The sequence below is a fragment of the Ambystoma mexicanum genome, chromosome 1q (genome assembly GCF_040938575.1).
Source record: "Ambystoma mexicanum isolate Mex_15411 chromosome 1q, UKY_AmexF1_1, whole genome shotgun sequence".
Classification (NCBI taxonomy): Eukaryota; Metazoa; Chordata; class Amphibia; order Caudata; family Ambystomatidae; genus Ambystoma; species Ambystoma mexicanum.
Window position 1 is genome coordinate 1306085649 of NC_090922.1, and position 18966 is coordinate 1306104614.

At 45.0% G+C, this 18966-nt stretch overlaps 1 protein-coding gene across 1 annotated transcript in view; it reads left to right on the forward strand.

Annotated features, from left to right (window-relative positions):
- NDC1 (NDC1 transmembrane nucleoporin) overlaps window positions 1-18966 on the forward strand; it is a 367243-nt gene that overhangs the window by 108021 nt on the left and 240256 nt on the right. The window contains exon 7 of the mRNA XM_069642162.1: window positions 15026-15077. Within this exon, the coding sequence (XP_069498263.1) occupies window positions 15026-15077 (52 nt within the window). The remainder of the gene's footprint in view (window positions 1-15025; window positions 15078-18966) is intronic.

Sequence of the window (18966 nt, forward strand, 5' to 3'; positions counted from 1 at the left end):
GGTGCTCTCCCCTTCACCACGCCTCCCCCCCCTTGTCTTGCGGTGCTCTCGCCACGCCTCCCCCCTCCCCTGTAGGAGGGTGCTCTCACCCCCTGTCTGGAGCGCTCTCAAGCTCCCCCACCTCACCTCTCTCCTGTCTGCAGTGCTCTTCTGCACCCCCTCTCCTGTCTGCGCTGCTCTTCTGCACCCCCTCTCCTGTCTGTGGTGCTCTGGCCCTCCCATCTGTCTGTGGTGCTCTGGCCCTCCCATCTGTCTGTGGTGCTCTGGCCCTCCCATCTGTCTGTGGTGCTCTGGCCCTCCCATCTCCTGTCTGCGGTGCTCTGGGCCCCCCCCCTCCCAATCCCCTTTCCTGGGCCTCTCTGCCCCTGGACCCGTCCCCTCTGGGGTGCTCCCCCCCTCCCCCCAATCTGGGGACCATCAGTTAGTTTCAACATGGTTGTTGTACGGATGTGAGGGGTCACCCTAGAATGTAGTTTACTGCTGGCTCTGCAGCTTGCACTATCTTCCTGGGATGTAGCACCCAGCTAGCTATGCAGCTCACACTCACTCTGCAGCTTGCACAGTGCCCTCTAGGATATAATTCTTAACTCGCTCTGTTGTGCTTTCGAGGGATGTGGTAGGAAGCTCACTATACAGCTCTCGCAGTGCCTCCGGAATATATTCTGCAAATCGCTATGCCGTCTGCATTGAGCCTTTAAGGGCTATAGTATCCATCACTGTACAGTTTTTGGTGCCTTATGGGTGGGGTATTGCACCAAGCTTGCATGGGTCCTCCACTCAAGCTCTTTGGGCATTTAACCTGGATTTGCAACCCCTTCTTTGCCTTTCTCTTATGCACAAGCTTTTTTACACTTTTGCTGAACAACATTGCTTGCAGGTGTTTGGTATGTGGCAATGGGGCACATTCCGTAAGGCTAGTGACTCACCATTCCAGAAAACCTTTTGTAAATGTGTGGTTTGTGGTCTGGTGAGAATGTGAAAGGTGATCCCAGATGCAAGGGTAAACCCTTAGGCATTCCGCCTGTCTCCTTAGCCTTCACCCAAGAGGGAGAAGCTGCTATGACGGGTGCCAACTTCCACTCTCTAGCTTCAGAACCCATTGGAGTTCAGGCTATAGTTACCTTAGTGTCTCTTAAGTCGTGGGAACAGCAGAATCGGGATACCTATAATTCCATTCCAGATAATGGTATACAATATTTTAAGGACAGTGCACTCATGGTCAGGAGGCACCTGCCATTAGAGACACTGTGGCCAGCATCACGGTGGTATGAGTTTGCTCAACCCAGAGGATGTAGCTAAGGCATCTCTGAGGCCCTGTCCAAATGCTTCCTATAATGCCTGTCACTATAAAGTGCAATGACGTGACTGTCAGAATACCAGTCAGTAGTGCCTGAAACTGTGCTATTGGGCAATAGCCCCCTAGTAAAAAGAAAAGGGCTCAAACAAGGAATGCAACTGTAAAATACCTCCCCACTGAGACCAAACCTTCCAAGAGGAAAAGGGTTCCTATGTTCAACAAGCTCAGGGTCACTCCTGTGATTTCACCGCTAGCTCAGCCTCAAGTGACAAACAGAATCTGCAGAAGACCCACCTACTGGTGAAACAGAGGTGGAGGGCATTCAACCCGGTCTTGAAGATCTGGATCCTAGAGACATTCTGATCTGCAGGCTTTACTTGCAGAAGGTGAATCTTCTAGGGCAGACTATAGTCCGGGTCAGAGTGTCCCTCTCTTGAAGGCTTGCACAGACAAGCAGCTTCTCAGCTTGAAGGGCAAGTACCTGGGAAGCACAGGCTCTATTGGGAGGATGGCCTCCTATCTAGTGAACCTGTAGAGTCAACCCCAGGGGATCACAGAAGACTGGTGGTACCCCAAGGAGTTAGACCAATTTTTTTCCAGATGGCACATGAGGTCCCTATAGCTGGTCACTTAAGCACTAAGAACACCAAAGAGACTCTCCCAGTTGTGGGAATTCCTTTTGAGAGGGTAGGGATTGACATTGTCGGTCCCATTGAACCTCCAACATCCTCATGCAACAGGGTTATACTTGTAGTGAACCATGCCGCTAGGTATCCTGAGGCCATTCTCATGACAACGGTCACTACCCTACTTGGTAGTTTTACCAGGGTAGGTTTTCCTAGGGAAGTAGTCTGTGAGGGGGGGGGGAATCCCACTACATACAAGCCACGTGGAACACCTGTGGAGTGACCTACAAGTTCTCAACTGCCTATCACCCACAGACAAATTGGTTGGTGGAGAGGTTTAATCGAACCCTGAAGAGCGTGATGGGAGCTTTAGAGGAACCCTTCTGCAGGAAGTGGGATCTTCTACTGCCATGTCTTCTCATTGCATATAGAGAAGTACCTCAAACTGGAGTGGGCTTTAGCATCTTTGAGCTTCTCATTGGTCATGAAGTAAGAGGCCACTTGGCCCTGATTAAAGACAGCCTGGAGGCTTCTCCACCTTCTAAGCCAGTGAACAGCACTGACTATGTGCTAGGCCTTAGAAAAATAATGGCACATATGATGACAGAAGCCACTGAAAACTTGAAAGATGGTCAAATATTGGTATGACCAGAAAGCTAACATGGAGTTTTCTCCAGACCAGCAGGTTTTTGGTATTTATTAAAAATCATTTATTAAAATGATTTAGTTTATTTCTAAACTTTTCACTTATGCACATCAGAATATTACATAAAACAAAGTTCATTAGTCTTTCATATTCAGTTCTTACAGTCCTTGTATTGTTCCAAAAACGGATAATGGTCTATATCAGGTTCTTGTCATTGCCTAGCAGAATCTGTGTCCAATGGTCTTTTGGTTCTAGCTGTATTGTCGATGCCAAGAACTGGTCTCTGAACAAATTACGTTTTTCAGTAAGTGCAGTACATTCCATTATTAAATGGAATAATGTCTCTGAGGCCGGTTTGTTTACAGAAATGACAGAACGCTGAAGTTTTTGGAATTTGTTTTGTTTTCATTAATAGTTCCTGTGTCGGTAGAAGATTTTAGTCGTAGTCTCAAGAAAGTATCTTGGATCTGTCGGTCCGGAAAGTGTATAAGGTATTATGGGAGTTGATTTATCGGTCTTGAGTCAGCTTCACACTTTAAAGTCCATTTGGTATCTGACTTTCTGCTGCAGGGTGGTAATCCAATGAGTTAATGAAATCGTTTTAAAAAAAATAATATTTTTTTTTTTGCTTGTTGCGGGCGCTTGATTAGCATTTCAATTGAAATCGCTGCCACTCAGTTTTTCCTCCATGGCGCTTTTCCATTCTTTCAAAGCCATATCATTATAAGTCAAGCCTTTGTGGTGCAAAATGTTAATTGCTGGTATCATATCTTCGCTCTCTATTTTCCTGTATAGATCGAATTGTTTCCAAGTCGTAATGGAGTGTAGGGATTGCAGGGCAATCTCGTATCTGGTACGTGTCATGGGAAAGGAGGGAGGTAATGTCAACACTTAAATAACGTGGTCGGGACTAATCCTAGTCTCACTTCCGTATGACAAAATTGCTGCCACCTTTTGCCTGTAGAACGATATTACTGGCTTCATCGAAAATATTCCGTACTTAAGGTGAATACAAGCGCCTTGCCTCGCGAGTGAGCGGACTGTGGATTTAAGGTGGGCCAACCATTCAAGTACTGTTCTCGAATGGTTGATCCAAATACCCAGATATTTTATCGTAGAAACCTGGACCGGTTCTTGTAATGATTCCAGTAAAGCCCAAAGCTTTACTGGACAAGTGGAAAGGACCCTTAAATGTTGTAGGAAAACCAGGAGAGGTTGGTTTGTTTATTTGATAAAGCGCACCAAACACTCGGGTAGCTGGGCGCGAGCATTACAAGTATACTTGAAGCTTAGTTACAAGGTAGATTGGTACAAACAGAAAATCACAGGATTGCTGCCACATAATTTACAAAGATAATAGTGGTCACATATGGGTATTCCAGGATAACATTCGGGTTAGTACAATAGTAGCAGATACATTGAGAGCGGTAAGGCCTGGCAGGCCTTAGGTGGCAAGTGCAGTCAAGGTATAAGTGCAGGAAGAGATAGTTAAAGGGTCAGTAGGTCAGCAGGTTTAGGCATTGTTGGTCCGTATCCAGGTGAGGGGTTTCCGTCTAAATCTGTAGTAAGGTTGGTCTGTTCTGAGATCTGCAGGGAGTGCATTCCAGGATTGAGCGGCTGTGACCGGGAAGCTAGAGCTGCCAGCTGTAGTGCGTTTAAATCTGCGAACCTCTAACTTGTGGGCGTTGGCAGATCTCATGGGGTGGGCAGAGATTCTCTTGTTTATTCTTTCTACAAGATAAGGTGGCGCTATATTATTCAGGCATTTGGATGTGAGAGAGAGTTTTAAGGAGGATTCTGTCATTGATCTTAAGCCATTGGACATCTCTTCTAAATGTAGAAATTTGATCTGTTTGGGATATTTAGAGCTGCTCTGAGGGCATTATTTTGGGGTCTTTGCATTTTGTCAATAATGTACTTATTGCCTCCTGCATACAAGGCATTTCAGTAATCCAATCTGGATATTATAAGTGCATGTGATGCAGCAGGTTTCCGAGAGAAATTGTCTGCAGGTTCGGATCAGTTTATGCTGTTGATGAGGCTAGTGAGTTGACTTGCTTCTTACAGGTAATGGCAGAGTCAAGATGGAAGCCTAGGGTTTTGACTGCGGGCATCACTTTGATGACGACATCGATGTTGAGGGAGGCATAGCTGGGGTTGAGTTTTTTTTTTTAAATGGCCGTCTCAGAGCCTAAGATCAGTAGCTCCGTTTTGTCGTTATTCATGCAGAGGCCATTGGATGCCATCCATGCCCGAATGAGGAGGTATATCCTATTTACTAAGGCTGAGTCCTCCAAGAAGTTGCCCGAAAGGGGAATGAGGATCTGGGTGTCATCTGCGTAATTCGTGTAGGTGACCCCCAGTCTGTCCATCTTGTCAAACGGGGGCTTAGTAAAGATGTTATACATAGTGGGAGACGCACATGATCCCTGATGTACGCCGTAGGAGACTTGTATGGGATCAGCAGCTGCTGAGGGGGAGAAGACTCTGATTGTACGGTTAGCTAGGAAGGACTGAACCCAGGTTATGGCATCACTTGAGAAATGGACAGGCTGCAGATAGGTCAAGGAGGAGTAGCATAGCTGATTTCCCATTGTCCTTCAACTCGTCAATTTGGGTCTTAAGGTCTATTAAGGCTGTTTCTGTACCATGGAGAGGGCAGTCAATTATTTAGTGGACTTTGGCAACCGCAAGGAGGCCCCTCTGGTCTTTCACACCAACTGTTTGAAGACCTATGTTCCTAGAGCAGAAATGGGAGATTTGCTCTTAGCCTCTGATCAAGAAGAGGAGAGTGAACCTCTTCCTGATTTTTCTAAGGTGACACCCTTCAGATGGATCTGTTGAAGGAGTCCAACTCATCTATTTTGAATCTGGAGCAGCAGAGCGAGTGCAAAGCTATGTTAGCTCAGTTTTCCCCTCTGTTTTCACTAACACCAGGCCTTACTCCTTGAAGTTAGCATGATATAGACACAGGTGATAGTTTCCCTGTGGGCAGAGCAGGGTCTACAGAATGTTAGATAATGTGAGGAATCGCATAAAGACAGAGCTCAATACAATGCTTGACCTTGGATTAATTTAACACTCCAGCAGTCCATGGTCTAGTCCAGTTGCATACTTTGATCACATTGCAGTGTTCAGTCCTACTTTGGAGGAACTTCTCTCCCATCTGATACAGGCGTTGCAGTCCCTTCGAGAGGGATCCAGTTCCCAAGGAGGAGGGTTGGGAGGGGTAAGGGGGGCGGGGGAACTGGCTGTCCTGATTGAACAGTCAGACTGCCCCTTTCTGGAAACTGCAGGGAGAGTTTGGAGAGGTTGTGCTGTAGTTCCTGATAAATGCTCTGATCATGGAAGCTGCTAAGTCGACAACTGGAACCAAATCCGAAGAGGAAGATGCAGCTGTTGACATTTCCAGTGACCAGAGAGCCTGCTGTGTAACAGGAGCCTGATGTAACCCTTCCAAGCGAACTGGGGGTCCCAAATGCAACTTCTACCGAGAGGCTGGTGAGATCCATTTGTCTCAAGAAGTCCTCCAAAACAAACCATCCCTCGATGTGCTGGGCCTTCCTGGGGGGCAAAACGCCAATACCAGGGGACCTCAAGCCTGAGTGCAGTGCATGGTCTTCCAAAGTCCCAATCCTGCTCAAACTTTGGACTCCTGCAGGACCTCCAGAGCAGCGATTCACATTCCTGAAGTCCCCTCACCAGAGTGCAGGACCAAGAGAGTGAAGAGAATCCGACCAGCAATATTTGTTCATCTGGCTCCTGTTAAAAGGCGCCAAATCCATAGAGCCGTGAGAATCCGAGAAGAATCCTTTGCTGGAATCTTCCTCTGGCTACTACTACTGAAAGTTCCCATCCAGTGTCCTTTTATTTAGTCACCAGACCAAGAATCCAGGCGTAGTCAGCCGAGTCTTTTGGAGTCTTGGTTTGCATTGTATTGACCCTGTTCCCGATCAAAACTAAGGAGGGGAGAGTCTTTCGTCCCACTTCACTGAGGAGGCAGGGCTTTTGTGTTTAAAGACCCTGACTGTATGCAGAGTCTTTTGTAGTCTTTGCAGTCATGTTTAATGCATTTGAGAATGTATTAACCACTTTGGTAGCCAAATGCGAGCGCCTTGTATGATGTGTATTCTACTTGTGTATAGGCACGTTATAAATGCCATAAGCCTTGAAACTAAATTGGATGTTCAATCCTTGCTCATACACACAAGTTTAAATGTTTGTCGTAAATCAGTTTGTGAATGTGGAACGAGCGTGTCACCTATTAAACTAGTTGCCCAGGGTAAGATGGAATCAAATGTAGAGGTAAAGTATTTGCAGAATTGTGACAAGGTTGTCGTTTAAAGCAATGAATAGAAATATCATTCGTGTTAAGCAACCACCTAGCCCTGTTAATCATGCCTTCATGTACAGTAATGAGATTAAATTGCGGAAATATGCAATGAATGTGAAGAGGGTTGGGAATATGCCTGTGAGAACCGAGGATGAGCCTCAGCCTGCTCGGACAATAATGGAAGCTGGGTTGGCTTCTGTGAATCGGATTGGCACTACTGTCGAGAATATTGTGGTACAAACTGAAATGGTCCCACTGACATTACCGGTGTGTAATCTTGTGTTGTGGCAGGGTCCTGGTGTACAAACCGGGTGCTTGGCAAAATCCACTGTCTACCATAATATACAAAGTACTCTGACAGATTTGTGGAACATGGAGAGTAATAATCCTGTACAGATAGCTGGAGTTGATAAAAAATGTTGTCTCTGCTCAAATGACTCTAGCGAAAGCATTGCAATTGCACCAAGATTTGCTGTGCTCAGTATGTTGCTCTCAATTGTTCCACTCAGAACTTTCACAACAAGAGATATTAGGATAGTTGACCAGGCTGAATTAGATCACAAATGTATGGTTTACCTCTGAGACAACATTACATTATATCATCATGAAATATGAAGTTGACATACGAAGATTGGGTAACACCTGTAACGTAGTGTCCATACCAACGACAAAACTGCACCCGCTAAAGACATTGCTGAAAGGTCCACTGAACCAGAATGTCGGCTGAAAGAGTACAACCAGTAGTCTGTAAACGAAATGATACGCCCTTAATGTCAATAAAAAGTGTTAAGCCAAAGATCGTACCCAAGAAGATGTTACCCCCTGTCAATGTGTGTAGGGATTTGGGTAGTAGAGACCAAGGAGGTAACTGAAAATGCATATTGGCAGTGGCTACCAGTGGCTTTTAAACATCATTTATTGTCTGGACATCGATGATATTCATTTGGAATACTAGAGGCCATGCTCATTGGTTTGACGAAGAGGGTCTTGTAGCTATGTTTTCTATTTGTAGCATGTCAAACCTCGCTTACTAATATCGTTTTATTTTATGGTTGCAGTAATGTACAACAAGCGGCCACACAATGGCAAAAAGGGAAACCTAAAGGTTTACTAATTGGGTTAAATCCCAATAGATAGCAGTTAAGCTGATTGAATCTGCTCCAAATGTTCTAGCAGCTGAGTTGTTGTATCTAAACATAGTGATCATTCTATTAAACATATGACCCTCGTAACATGGCGATCACTACCGAGAATGTAAGTGTAGTGAGTAAAATTCTCCATTTGTAGAAGAGTTTAATGCAAAAATTGGCACTATACCAATTAGCGGTCTCGAGTCTAATATACATATGTCCTCCCCAATGAAAAGTCCTGCTAACCACAGACCAGGTAAATTGTGGTACAAGGATTTGGACTTGTATGGCTTCTCTAAGCTAAATGGTAGTACAGAGTGATGCAAAAATGGCGTTCACAAGAGTTGCGGGGAGCCCCCACACTCGATTACATGTTTGCAAATGGTAAAGGGCTTGAATGTATACAAGATACGGGTATAGTACATCGAGAGGAGAGTGATCTGCTACGCTGTACTCTCTTGCCGTTACCTATGGCACATAGAAAACCTACTGATTATGATCAAAATGGCCAACTATATGTAAATGAGGGACATAATTGAATACATTGGCATACTAAAAATCTTGGAACTGCGAATATGCTGGTTAAGGAAATTTAGCAGAAGCGTTGTCTGCCGATAACATTTTCAGTAAACAGTTGGTACCACATTTCTCTGGCATGATGGAGGGCATTAGTAAACAAGTGCAAAAGACTAGAGTATAAAAGTCTACTCCTGAAAGATCAAATAAAGGTAAACGCGACAGACAATATAAAGACCAGATGATCTCACCCTTGCAAAATAGAAATATTGCTAGTGCTGTTTCCTACACCAAGGCAGAGCTAGCTGCTGATTTTGTATGTTAAAACTCTCAAGAATGGATATCGTCACTGGCTGAGACATCAGCGTAGCTGTCAGATTAAAAGATGGCAACCGATTGCTGACCTAGCTCAATCAAATAATTCGTCTAGAACATGAAATATACAGCGAAGTACAAAAAAAAGAGCTCTGCCGATTGTGTTTTTTGAAGAGATGTGGAGTGCCCTTATCAAATCTACCTTGGGACAAACAAAGTATTGAGGAGGTATTTCCCCTCCCGTTGGATAGATGGATCTGTAAAGTGTCCACATTAGACATCATAGTAATTATAGAACACCTTAATAATTCCCACGCAGCGGGACCTGATGGCACGTGTATCCAATTGTTAAAATTGGAGCCAGAATTATGGGCTGCTGTTCTTCATATGCTGTTTGATGAAATTGGTATGACTCGTATCATCCATAAGTCGTGGAATGTGAGTCACATCCTAACAGTTTATAAAAAAGGTGCTTGGGATGACCCCTCGAATTTTAGAATGTTAGCCATGCTCGATATACCCTCAAACATATTTGCACGGGTGTGGCTCATAGAATTGAATGAGTGGATATTGAACAATAATATTCTGCCAGCTAACCAGGTTGTGTTCAGACAACGAGCTAGTACATCCCATAACCTAATTGTACTGACATCGGCCATGGAAATGTAGAGAGTTGAATGTATATTGTGCCTTTTGATTTATCAGCAGCGTTCGATTCGGTACTGAGGAATAGTTTATGGCATAAACTCAACACATGGAACATTCCAAAAGGCCTCCTAAAAATGCTCATGCTCCTCTATTCACATACCCCAGTGCAGCTTTGTTTGGATGCCAATGGGAAACTGTCTAACTTGACACCAACAAGCTGTGGAGTTAAGCAGGGTTGCATAGTGGTAGCAACCCTGTTTAACTTATATTTGGCTGCTATGCAGTAGGCTTTTGTGAATCTGATTGCATGTCCAGTAAAGGTAGGCACGTAGTCCGTGTGGTGGTTGGCTTATGTGGACGGTTTGCTATTGATTATATCCTGAAGGGCCTGCAGAAGATGCTGAAGGCATTAGCTGTATACTAAACTACAAATGGTTTAAAAATATTGAAAAGAGCAAAGTCATGTTTTTTCCAGCAAAGAAAAAAACCCAAAAAACATGTGTGGAACATGAACAATGAGAACCTTGATCAGGTTCATAGCTATAAGTATTTGGTGTCGTGGTTGACGATAACTGGGAGACAATGGAAATCGATAAAAGCAAGATGCCTAACATCAGCCAATGCTATCGGCGACTTAATTAGCAGGAATGTTGGTTATGCTGTACATACTGTCCTCATCTTGTATACTGCAAAAATAAGAGCAATGCGTCTCTATGCCATTGAAATATGGGGGCATAAATATGTATTACGCCTGAAAAGGTTTGAGGCTATGATACTTCGTAAACTCATGCGGCTACCTAAGAATATATTGGCATATTTATACCTTGAATTCGACTTGAAATGTATTGCATCAGAATACACAAGAAGGGCTGTAACATGTTATGAACATTTGATTAAGCTAGATAATAATTCTATTGTAGCCTATGTTCAGGCCTTTATAAGAACTGATAGTTAATAGATGGGCACGTTGGGCATACTCAAATCTATGTATGAAAAATGGGAGGTTGGTTTTATCCATACTGTAGGATACAGCGATCATGTTCAGTTAAGGTTGGCTTAATAAGAAATTAGCAACATTTAGCTATGGCAGCCACGTAGTTGAGTTGGCTATGAAGGCACATACTGTCAATATAGGTTGAGTCGTGAATCACGGTCAAAGTATATAATGGCTTATCCCAGCCCCCTGACATTTAGATTATATCTTATGATGAAATGTAATAATTCTGAGGCTCTTGAGAGCAAGGGGGCACGGCTAGGCCTGTGCCGTGAAATGAGACTGTCGCTTTTGCGGCTGCGAAGTATTGAGTCGTTATAATTTGTTGTTGCTCTGTGATAGTCTCTCTGAGTTGCGTGTCAAATTTACAAAATCTTTTGATAATTCAATTGTTGTTAATCATATTTCCATTTATGGCAACATTTTATGAAAGGTGAGGCTTTAAATCTCATCTATTTTAGTGTCATTTTATCTCCGAATTGTTGACATTTTAAATAGTTTATTGTAATTGTTAGCAATCTGGTGTGATTTTATTAAGTGAAAGTAATGTGTATCTACAATAAGTCTCATTTGAAGTCGGAATTTTAAATCTGTTTTATATTTGGATGATGTGTATTATGTAGGTCGTTGTCCTTTTGTTGTATATACAAATCTGTAAGGCTATTAAGTATATTAAATAAACTGTAACTATCTCCCTTGTTGGAGAGGTGTACACACTTTGAATTTAAGGACGGAGGATCAAGTGATCATAGACATCTTCAGGCCGTTGTATCCTGGCATTTCACCCAGAAAACAGATCTGCGCCAATCTTTAGTCGTTAATAACGGCAAAAATAGATTAGTGAAATATAAGAGATGGGTTATATTTAAATGAAAAAATCCAAAGGACATGCCTGGATATATCCTCCTCGGAGGCAGGGTCGGCTGAGGACTTCTTTACAAGGGGGTGCACAAGGGAGTGCTTAAGGTGGACGGGAAAGTTCCAGTGGCAAAGTAGTGATTGCAGAAATCGGCCAAGGCTGGAGCAAGGGTGTTGATGGGATCCTTGATGGTCTTGGATGAACAGGGGAGAACCTGCTTTGACAAGAATTTCATAGATTGGACTTGTCTAGAAACATCGGGTGAACAGAGGAAAGGAGGAGGGAGGAAGAGAGCGTGGTTAGGATGTCCTGAGGTTTAGTGGTGACATGAGAAGCCAAGGCCGTGCGCAGGGCCTGGGAGGGTACAGGAGAGGTATAGACAGCTGCAAGATTGACCAGCTCATTGCAGATTTTGAAGAGTTCGGCTGAGTTGTTGGATGCCACAGAGACGCGGGTTTGGATGTAGGCTCTCTTCTTGGAGAGGACGGAGTCTCTACTACCTTTGGAGCAGGCGGCAGGCAAGTTTGTCAGTGGGTGCGCCAGATGCCCTCCCCTGCCCTACACTTGCATTTAAGGGTGGTGAGGCCGGAATCGTACCAAAAGTTGCACTTTGATTTGGGCTTCAAGCGGATCCTCATGACATGGGCAAGGAGAATGTTGCACATGGGAAGATGACGGTTAGAGAGTGCTGTGTCACGGTGCAAGTCAGCCAAAGGTACAGGAGGAGGAGAGAAAGTGGTGAAATCCTTGACTGACGCACGTTTAATGGGTCGGATGACCGAGAAGGTAGGTGGCAGTGCTGAAGTCTGTTGACTGCAGGGGTAGAGAGGGAGAGGTGGGAGGAAAGGAGAAAGTGATCACTCCAGCGAGTAGTGGTGTGAGGGTTGGAGAAGGGGAGGTCTGAGGAGATCAGTAAATCCTGGGTGTGCCCTGCAGAGTGAGTCTGGCCAGATGAAACAATAGAGGGAGAGAGTCGCTGAGGTTGCGAAAGAGTCCTGGAGAAGGGCTGATGGCATCCGGGGGGGAGGGGGGATATGATAGCATCCGGGGAGGGGGGGGGGGGGAGAGGGAGGGAGCGAGCGAGGGAGATATATTCCCCCACTCTGGGAAAATCAAGGCTAGACCCCCACCGGTATGGTTGCTGAAGAGGTGGCAGAGGAGCCGGAGAGGGGATAGCAGGAGAGGAAAGTAAGTTGAGGCGTGGGAAGCCTCGATCAAAAAGAGATTGGCATGAGGACCCCGACGGTTCCATTTAAGTGGACATTAATGATGGTCTTAGAGGAGTGGAAGGGGCCAGGAGTGCCTCCCGCTGGGTGCCACCATTAATGGGAGAAGAGGAAAAAGGAGGGAGAACAGACACACTATAGAGGGTTAATAAGCCTGGAGAGGGAACGACGGAGTATGTCAGTAAGGGTCTTTCTGTAGGAAGCACTGGTGTAGGTATCCGCGATTGGGAAGCCTAGGTTGGAGACCAAGAGGTCCCTTTTGAGATTGATCCTGCCAGACTTTTTGAGAGGGATAGGATAGTCTATAGAAAAGCAGTTGGAGAAGAAAGGTGAGGCAGAGAGCACCATAGGGGTTGTGTGGAGGAAAGAGGTGGGGCCCAAGCGGGGGAGGGGAGGGTCCCGCTGGGGATTGGGCAAATAGAAGGTTGGCACAAGGGGGTGGGCGCAGACCAGAGGTAGGCACACGTGGGGGAGGAAAGGGAGAGGAGCACAACAAAGAACAAGAACAGACCTAAAGCTTCAGATGGAATACAGAACCAACAGCAAAGCACAGAGTACACAACAGGGAACCTAGAAGTAAAGAATGCAATACACAACCAAAAGCAAAAAACTAGCTCAACTGGGAACCTAGAAGTGAAGAATGCAGGCAATGTAATGCTACAACTGTGGAGAACGAAACACTCTCAAAGCTGTAGAGAACAGTCAGTACCAACAATAAGGCACAGAGTACAAATAGGACACTGGAAGAAAGAATGCAGGCAGTGCAATGTGATGCAAAAACCGTGGAGCGTGTATCAAAAACAGTACACAATAGATCTAAGAAGGGAAGGGCTAAAATGCGAGCATAAGGAAGGGAACACATGGGGGGGGGGGGAGAATGGAACAGGATGCAAGGACCTATGATGCGCAGGAGCACATGTGGCTGGAGAAGCGAGGGAGCGCATGCACCTAAACAGGATGCGGGGACCTACGATGTGAGGGAGCGCATGCAGCTAGAGAAGCAAGGGAGCGCACGCGGCCAAGTTGCGAGGGAGCACACGTAAGAAGCGGAGACAGGAGTGCGTGGAGGGGGTTGTGGGGGAGTGAGGATCGGTTACGGGGGAGCAATGCGTATGCACAATGCCAGGGGATTGCATGGAGTGTAGCAAAACTAACTCTGCCCACATCTTCTTACCTTGCGGTTGCAGACGGGAGGGTGAGGTCACCTGCACTCGCAATCTGCACCGCTACCCAATCACCGCCAAACATCTGCGCCGCTCAACGCAGCAGCCTTGTCCTGCGAGGGCTTTGCTGCATAGGGTCCGAACCTCTGTTTTTATAGGCATGGAAGCGTGGAGGTAGCAAAGCATGCTACGTATGATCGGGCAGAGTCTCCTACATAGCTTAACACTGTGGCCTTGTCATGTGAGGACTTTAGTAAAACTCCCTAACAATTATATATTTGAGGCACTCCCTTCATTGAGGTAGAATACATTCAATGTTCCCTTTTTACAATCTGGTTCTTTTTAACTCTGTTTTGTAGGCTGAGTGAGAGATTAGAAAAAGTTCTGTAAAGCTTCCCACGCTGCCTGTAACTGCCTGCTTAACCACCTGCTTTTAAACCTGCATGAGATTTTCTTGCTTGTGTAAAACCAGAAATGCAACACTATTTATAATTTTGGATCTGCCTGCTTTTACCTGCTCAAAAGATGGAGATTTCATTTGACTAGATTTAAAATTGTTTGCCAAGCGTAAATGGAAGCAGCAGTGAAACATTATGCAAAACGGAGGTGTAAAGTATTATTCTAGTTTTCACCCTCTTGTACTCTGTTTTTCATAGGATAAAAATGCTTGTAGGGGACTTAGAAGCACCTAAGTGTTAACCATGGTGGTCCTCAAAATAATATTGCCCCAATTAGTTTTACAGCTGAACTTTGTTTGCTTTGGGTGTTGGGAAATTGGTGCAGCTATGTATGCTTGTGGCTTCTGTCTGCCTCTGAAGAGCGAGGACAGATACAAAGGTCAGATATAGCCAGATACTCCGGCCATATCTTTTGAGTATTTGCCTCAGAAGTTTAGAATGTGGCAAGCACCTGCCATTGCCTGCAATGTTTACAGTGATGTTAGATCTTAATTGAAAGGTGTGTTTGAACTCCACGTATTCTTATGTAACCTGGCAATTTGCTCCAATACTTTTTCTAACCATGGGACAATGAAACGGTCTATAAAAAGGTTCGTAAACAGAACTGTTCACGCCTAATATCTATTAGTTCAAATGGTGTGTGCAGCCAAGGCGAATACACAGATTTGGCTGAAAGAGCGAGCACCCTACCGCTGAATACTCTGAACTAGTTGTCTGGTTTATAAAAATAAATGAATACTACAAATTGTAAGATTAGAGCTCCCTCTGAAAAATGGAAAGGTACTGAACGTTTTGCAATTTGTTTCTATGTCAGGCTATGTTCCAAGAGCATGGATCGGAACAACCATGAACTTTCAGAAAGACAAGTAAGTGCCATTGCCTGGTTATTTTCTGTTGAAAGTGTGGTTTAAAGTTGACTGGCTGCATTGTGAAGCACCTGTTTGGCCCTTTTGAATGAAATGCAACATTTCGTAAATAATCTTTAGTCTTGTTTACTGGACGTGGGTTATCCAGTTTGTTTTTACTAATGAGCAGCGTGATTTTTTATATATATATATATATATATATATATATATATATATATATATATATATATATATATATATATATATATATATATATATATATATATATATATATATATATATATATATATATATATATATATATATATAGTTCACAAGCTTTCTCAATGTTTGAGTAAATGAAAAATATTGACGTTATCACTGTGTGTTGGTAAAGCTTGCCCTCATTTGAGCGTGCCTGTTCTATGAAGTTTTCCTAGCTATAGAAAATGATCAGTGTTTGGCAAGAATTTCTTTTTGCAGCTTTCTCTACATTGCTATAGTTGGTAAAGAATTTATTTTTTCAACTTCCCTCATTGATGTCAATGGAACCCCGCCAGCCCTTTGCTGTTTCATTCCTGTCCTGAATTGTGGAGGTTAAGTAAAGCCTTTTTGCTTTACTTCCATTGTTTAGCTCATCTGCTTTTGGTGGATTCTAAGGTTTTAATATCTGTGAGTGACTCCTAGACGCGAGAGGCAACTGGTATTGCTTCACTAATAGAGGAGCCATCTCAGGGTCCGTAGATATATAGGTTGAATGTATTTATGTGAACCCACAGTCGTACGAATCCACAGCAAAGATATCCTGAAAATCCAAAAACACCTGTTTCAGCTTCTGCTTTTGCTCCTTGGTCTCTCAGGCATCATTGTTCTTCGACCATCTGCTTAAAGCCTGAAAAGACCTTGGGTTTGGCAATTTCGGCGGTATTCTCCAGTTGGGGTGGAGAGATCTCTTGTTATGGTGTTTCCCTGAACATGAGGTTTCAAGGATGGGAGGTCATCACTGTTGACTTGAAATACTGCCTCATACTTCCTAATGTCACAGGTTACCTCTTCCCCACCATAAGACTCTGATCTATGAAAGTCTCGTCAAAACAGGTTCTTCCCTGTTATTCCAAAACCATCACGGATCACATTGACACCCTTGCTCCTGCCCTGACTGACGTCTGCAACCACTTCTTTGCCACTGGAGCGCCTTCCCTTCCCCCCTGAAGCACTCTTGTGCACCCTCTTCTCAAGAAACCCTCAGCCGACCCCTCCTGCCCGGCTAACGATCTCCCGATCTCCATCACTCCTTTGCTGGGCAAACTCCTGGAAAAGATGCCCATCTCCCAACTTAATCTTCTCACGGAATCTGTTGGTTGTCTCCATGACCATACATCTGGCTTCAGAGCTGCCAGAAGAACAGAAACTGCTCTCCTGAAAATCCTTGAAGACCTGCTCTCTATCTCAATCTCTCTTCTGCCTTTGACACAGTCAACCATACCATCCTGCTCAATTGTCTGCGAGAACCTGGGTATCACTGATCAGCCTGGGGCCTAGCTGACCTCCTTCCTCTCTGATCGACCCTCCCAGGTCCAATTTGGGTCCTTCCTTTCCTATATCTCACTCGCTACCTGTGGTGTTCCCCAGGGGTCTAAACTCTCTCCCTGTCTGTTCAACCAATACCTGCCACCTCTCAGCCACCGCATTGCCGCTCTGTACTCCAACTTTCAGTGATATGCGGATGACACGTGCCTCGTTTTCAGGGTCCTTTCTGCCGCCACTTCTCTCATCTCTGTCTGCTATCCAGGAGTGTTGTGCCGCCAGCGATCTCTGCCTCAATGCCAGTAAAACAGAGATTCCCCTCATCAGCACACCTGCACCCTCCCTTCCTGTCACTCTCTGGCCAGCCTTTCTTGGCCCTCTTCCTGCTCCCACCTGTGAGGATAAGAACCTCGGGGTCATCTTCGACTCCACACTCCTTTTCTCCTCACATCTCTGACGTCTCTAAGAAGTTAAACTACAAACTGCACCTCCTCAGAGGTATTCGTCCTTTCCTCTCCTTCCCCCAGAAGCTCACTGTCTCTAGAGCTCTGGTTCTTTCTAGGCTGGACTACTGCAACAGCCTTTCTAAATGTGCCTGCTTCTACTCTCCTCCCCCTGCAACTCATCCAGAACAGCACTGCAATACTTGTCCTTGGCCTCAAGCCCAGGGATTGTATCTCTCCAGCACCAATATATCTGCATTGACTCCCAGTGGCTGCAAGGATTAGGTGCATGAACTCCTCTGCATTGTCCACGAGGCTTTCTGGGGCCTGGGTCCTTAATACCTCTAACTCTCTTTTCGTTAATGCCTTCCTACTCGAGCTCTTCGCTCCTCAACTTTCAACTCTCTCAGGGTCAGTTGCTTCTCCAAGCAACGAGTTGGTGGTAGATCTTTCTTCGGCTGGGTCCTCCCTCTGGAACAGCCTCCCTTTCTGAAACGTGAGGATTACCATCTTCGGTTCTGGAAGCACCTCAACTGTCCTCTTTGCTTCTGGCTTCTCTTCCCCTCCCCTGCTGATTTCCTGTCTGATACTGCACTGTTCACCTGGCTACCCTCTGATTCAGGCCCAGGTCCCTGCCCACCCAGTTGCACACCCGCACTGCCTCCTGTCAACCCTTGCACTTGGGTCTGTTGTCTGCACCTACCCATGCACCTGCCACCTGCTGGCTGCACGTCTTGTTTTTGATCCCATGTACAGCACTGCCCCATCCCCTGGCACTTTTCCCACAACTCCCTCCCCTTGCGCGATCTCAATGTCACCTGGCCTAGTAAGATTGTTGTCTCTGTCCTCCTTCTGTTCCCCCTTCCTTGCCTTGTCTCGCCTTAAAACACTTGTGTATAGGCACGTTACAAAGACATATATATATATAAGCAGGTGGAGCATTCCAAGAAATGTCCCCCCCTGCCGGGTGAAGATTTTTTCCAGAGGGATAGTCTTCAGAATTGTAACAGTGATTTGGGATTGGTCCCATGATCTCATTACCTAGGTCAATAGAATATTGTTGGGCATCAACAGCCATTACAATAAAGGTGTCTGCGCCCAGAGTGATGCTTCTAGGGTCGCTGTTATCCACCAATATTCGAATGGTGTCATGTTCTAGGTCAACTAGGGGTGTCGGATGTAAATACAAACATTGCTGTTGGAGGTGAGAATTCAAAATTATATAGGCGTCCTTGTTTTTGACTTTCTGTCCTCACTTCATTTTATAGGGGAATTGTAAATTGTCGTACCTGTCCCGGGATGGTGACCTCGTCTCCCATTTGCGCTTCAACTTTATACGGCAGCAATTGAGCTGACTGAAATGCTTTCTCAGTGTTGTCAGAGCCCATGGGGTTACGCCCCCGAGTCGAGACCAGGCTTTGTAATTAATTGGGCCCAAATTAATTGCGAGAATGTCACTGCCTAAGTAAAAGGCGGAAGGGACATCTCTCACAACCCAACAATCATTTTCTATGCTTTTGCCGCCAATGGACATTTTTAGCATGCACCTGTTAGGCACGAGATGTTTGGAGTTTCCAGGCCCATTTTCCTTTTATCAATCAACTGAATGAAGCTTCTTACGTTATTCAGGCATACTCTGCTGAGAACAGGCTCATTTCCCCCTCCCTCCTCATTTACCTGAATGGGGAAAAACAGCTGTTCACCCTTTCTCTGGATGTCGATCAAGGAGCTGGTTTTTCATCACCTTTTGGTCATGGGATTTGGGTTTTTTTCAGGTTGTAGATTGGTATAACATTTCAGAGTATTTCCTTCCAGTGTGAAATGCCACTTAAAACTGGGGAAAAAGGTTAATGATAAATGAAAGGTTCCAATCACCGGTTTGTTCTCCTACCCAGATGACAGCGATGTCTGGTACTTGATTGTTCCTAAAATGAAATTCT